Raw genomic sequence first — 3,755 nt, 5'->3', positions numbered from 1 at the left:
TGGATGCTCTGCGTTTGCTGGAAGCTATGCTCGGCGAGGCCGAGAGCCCCGGGGTGATGCTGGGTGAGCCGAGGCTACGGGTCGCTTCCTGCCTCCCAGCTGAGCGAAAGCAGTGAGTGCGCGCCGGGCAGAATCCTGACCCCACCCTCGGGCGCCCTCGCCACCCGCAGCGCGGCCGTCCTCTCCGCCCGGGTTCTGGGGGCCGTGGCGAGGGAGCCTCCAAGCCGGTGCCTAGAGAGCAGGACCTGTTGCAGAGGGAATGGGAAAGGAGCGAGGGGAAAGGGCGAAGTCGTGGGTCTAGAGGGGCGGAGGAAGAGCGGAGCTCAGAGGGGCAGAGAGATCGGGATGAGCTTGGAGAGCAGGCGAGATTCCCCAAGCTCAGAGCCTGTAGGCTGGAAAGAGGGAGGACAAAAGGGCAGGGAAAAGAATATCGCTGCAAAGCGAAGAGAAGGACTGTGGAAACTCCAGAGAGCCACAGACAGGCGGGATTCAGGGCACTGCGCACTGAACAGATGTGAAATCCAGGGCGGGAGCGCTGCGCCCGAGGTCCCCACACCTGTGGCTTTGCGGGGCTCATAGGCGCAGCTTAGATTTCAGCCCATGCCGGTCGGTGTTGAGGCCACCGAGCTGGACCAGGGTTCTGAGATGTTCTTAAGGGACAACGCTCCCCAAGATTATTCTAGGAGAGTACCCTGCCAGACAGGGTGAGACTAGGCGGACAAAAGGAGATGTAGGATGCACGCAGAGGCAAGACGATCTGCACCGGGGTTGAAGGTTGGGAGCTCGGGTGCCCTGGGGAACACGGGGAGACACGGGCTGGAAGCGAGAGGGAAAGGATCAGGGGACCAGCTTGCGGCTGGTGAGGGACTCATGGGCTCCCTAGAATGGGGAAAGGTGAGGTGGAGTTTTAGGAGAATCGGGAAGGTGTTTCGGTAGAAGGGTCACAGCAAACCCAGCTCCCAAAGCTGGGCCCGGGAAACGCAAAGAAATGGGGAGACAGGTCCCCTCTGGCTGGCTGATCCAGAGGAGGCCAAGCGCGCGGCTCCCGCGGCCAGGACACTCACCCACCGCCCAGTGGTTGCCGCGCGGGTACATCTTGGTCAGTACTGTCCCTCCGCCCGCAGGCAGCGGGACCGCTCGCCCCCGGGGCGCCTGGCAGAGGACCAGCGCCAGTAGGACCAGCGGGAGCTCGCGGCCGCGCATGGTCCCGACGGGAAGCCCTTGGAGCGCGGCGGAGACGCTGGGCGAGGCTGGGTTGTGCGCCCTACTGGCAGAGCAGCGACTAGTGACCCGGACCTCAGAGGAGCTCCGCCGCCGCAGCCGCTGGTGCTACTGCTGCGGCCTCCACTAGGGCCCCTACTTTATATGGAAGCCCGGGCGGGGGGGCTGGGGGGCTCTTCTACCGCGGACCGGAGCGCTCTGACGTCTCCCTATAGCTAGCCGGGGCGCTGGGACGCCCGGTCCGGAAAACCATCCATCTCCCCGCCGAGTGACGAAAAGGCTGAGTGTACATTGCCCCCTCTTTTTAACTCGTAGCCCCGTCCGCCTTCCCCACATCGGATTAATTCCTCCGGTCCTCGACGCCTTACATCCAACACAATTTAGTGAACTCCTCCCACTCCAGGCTTGCCGGCGCCTCCAGTGTTAGCTGCCCTGAAATTCCTGGAGAGGGCGACCCCGCTGCCTGATCTGGGCCGGGAGGGGTGGGGGGTGGTGTAGATGGAGAAGGGTGAGCTGTAAAGATAGATGGGCTTTGCTGGAGGGATTTAGAACCACCATTGAAAGGCCTTCTGATTCTCCAGACCTTTCTCTTCGTAGGCCACATCTTTGCTGTCCCAGTCCATAGATTTCGGGACTTTGCCTCCTTTTTGCAGATCTCTCTCTCTTTCTCTGGACCTTGCCTTTTTCTTGCAGCTCTCCTCCCCTCCCCTTCCCTCCCCACCCCACCATCTCTCTCTCTCTCTCTCTGTCTCTGTCTCTGTCTCTTGTCTTTCCCTGCTGCCCTCCACCTTAAGTTTAAAGGCAGTATCCTTAACCCACCTGGTATTCCCAGGCAGCCCTGCCCACTTGCATGGCAAGACAGAAGACACCTGGCCCTTTTCACAAGCATGCAGCTTCCATGGAATAGAGAAAGAAACTGCTTTATGCCGATTTCCCTAGGCTGCCTCTACCCGAAAGCTCAAACTGTCCCTAAACTGCCACATACATACCCCTCTAGAGTTGCTCAACGTTCCTCTGCTCCTTCTGTTCTCAGATCTAAAGAATGGTCACCAGCCCAATCCCCGAGGTTCTAAATACCATGGATACAAAGGGGATCAGCACCATAGCAATGCAACAATAAATAGAAGCTGGTAGGATGCTGTTGCCCACGTTTTGGCTGCCAGAGTTGGCCGTGTGGTTGGAATAGGTGAGGTCTGTTCCTCCCCAAATGCTTGTTAATTGCCTCCCTGGTGGGTCTTTACTGTTCCATGTCAACAAGGTATTGATATTGGTATTGATAAAGTTGAAAACATACACTTGTGTCTGAGTATCTGCTGATTCAATACATTCTTTTTTTTGTTTTTGTTTTTATGAGACAGAGTCTTGCTCTGCCACCCAGACTGGAGTGCAATGGTGTAATCTTGGCTCACTGCAACCTCTGCTTCCCCGGCTCAAGCTATTCTCCCGTCTCTGCCTGTGGAGTAGCTGAGATCACAGGCATGCACCATCACATCCAGCTAATTTTTGTATTTTTAGTAGAGATGGGGTTTCACCATGTTGGCCAGGCTAGTCTTGAACTCCTGACCTCAAGTGAGCCGTGGCCTCCCAAAGTGCTGGGATAACAGGCGTGAGCCACCGCGCTTGGCCTTCAATACATTCTCAAGTGATTACACACTCACATTGCATGACTGAGTATTCTTGGATCTGAAGAGTATTTTCATGCATATGTCTGGGTCTAAGAGAAAGAAAGTTAATTTTAAGATCATTAATAGTTTGGTAGCCAACAAAATACAATAATACTACCCTCCAACAAAATACAATAATACTATCCTCCAACAAAATACAGTAATACTATCCTCAGGGAGTGATTCAAGTGAAAATCAAAAGAAAAAGGCCCACGTGTTGGCCTGGGCTCCATCCCTCCTGGGTTCCCAGCCTCTCTGCATTTCGTCCCCAGGCTCTGTCAGTAGGCAAGTGTTCCACTGGCAGGCAACTGATCATCCCTGGGCTTCCTGCCTCCCACGCGGTGAGCTTGCTTCAAAAGAGGGACTTGGTGTTGTTCCTCTGTGTGTCCGTGGAGCACCTGGATCAGAGTGGTGCTTGAGAAGTATTTGGTGAATGAACAATAAACCTAAGAAATGCCCAGGTCTAAGAAATGCCTTCTGCAATCCTGGATCTTTGGAGACGCATTAAACTCTTATCTCTCCAAATCAAGTTGTAGAAAAATGCTTTCTCTTTAGGTTAACCAAGATTATTTTAGAGTCTTTCAAATGAAATCCTCCACCTCCCACCATCCCCATGAAACTAAGGGGAAGCCACTGTAAAGACATTCAAGTGTAGAAATAATTCTTTAGAAAGCAAAACACTTCTGCTAATTCGGGCAACACTATTTCTTGTGTCCATTACAGGCCAGGAGATGTCTAGGCCCCTCCACTCACCTTAGCTCTTGCTCCCAAGCCACCCCAGCCTACAGGTTTCCTGCCTGCAGACCACGGCTGGGCCACATGACTTGCTGTGGCACCCTATAAGGACAGCACCCATGTCATCTTGCTTGA

At 54.7% G+C, this 3,755-nt stretch overlaps 1 protein-coding gene across 3 annotated transcripts in view; it reads right to left on the bottom strand.

Moving 5' to 3' along the window:
* Positions 1-1,297, bottom strand: part of GRP (gastrin-releasing peptide) — an 11,011-nt gene extending 9,714 nt beyond the window's left edge. Inside the window, exon 1 of one of the 3 annotated variants that reach the window (XM_011949383.1) lies at positions 1,065-1,297. In XM_011949383.1, the coding sequence (XP_011804773.1) occupies positions 1,065-1,203 (139 nt within the window). In that variant the 5' untranslated portion in view covers positions 1,204-1,297. The remainder of the gene's footprint in view (positions 1-1,064) is intronic. The other 2 variants (XM_011949366.1, XM_011949374.1) reach the window with 2 other exon arrangements.
* Between the last annotated feature and the right edge of the window lie 2,458 nt (positions 1,298-3,755).

The sequence above is a fragment of the Colobus angolensis genome, unplaced genomic scaffold (assembly GCF_000951035.1).
Source record: "Colobus angolensis palliatus isolate OR3802 unplaced genomic scaffold, Cang.pa_1.0 Scaffold108, whole genome shotgun sequence".
NCBI lineage: Eukaryota > Metazoa > Chordata > Mammalia > Primates > Cercopithecidae > Colobus > Colobus angolensis.
This window is presented reverse-complemented; position numbering and strand designations above follow the sequence as displayed.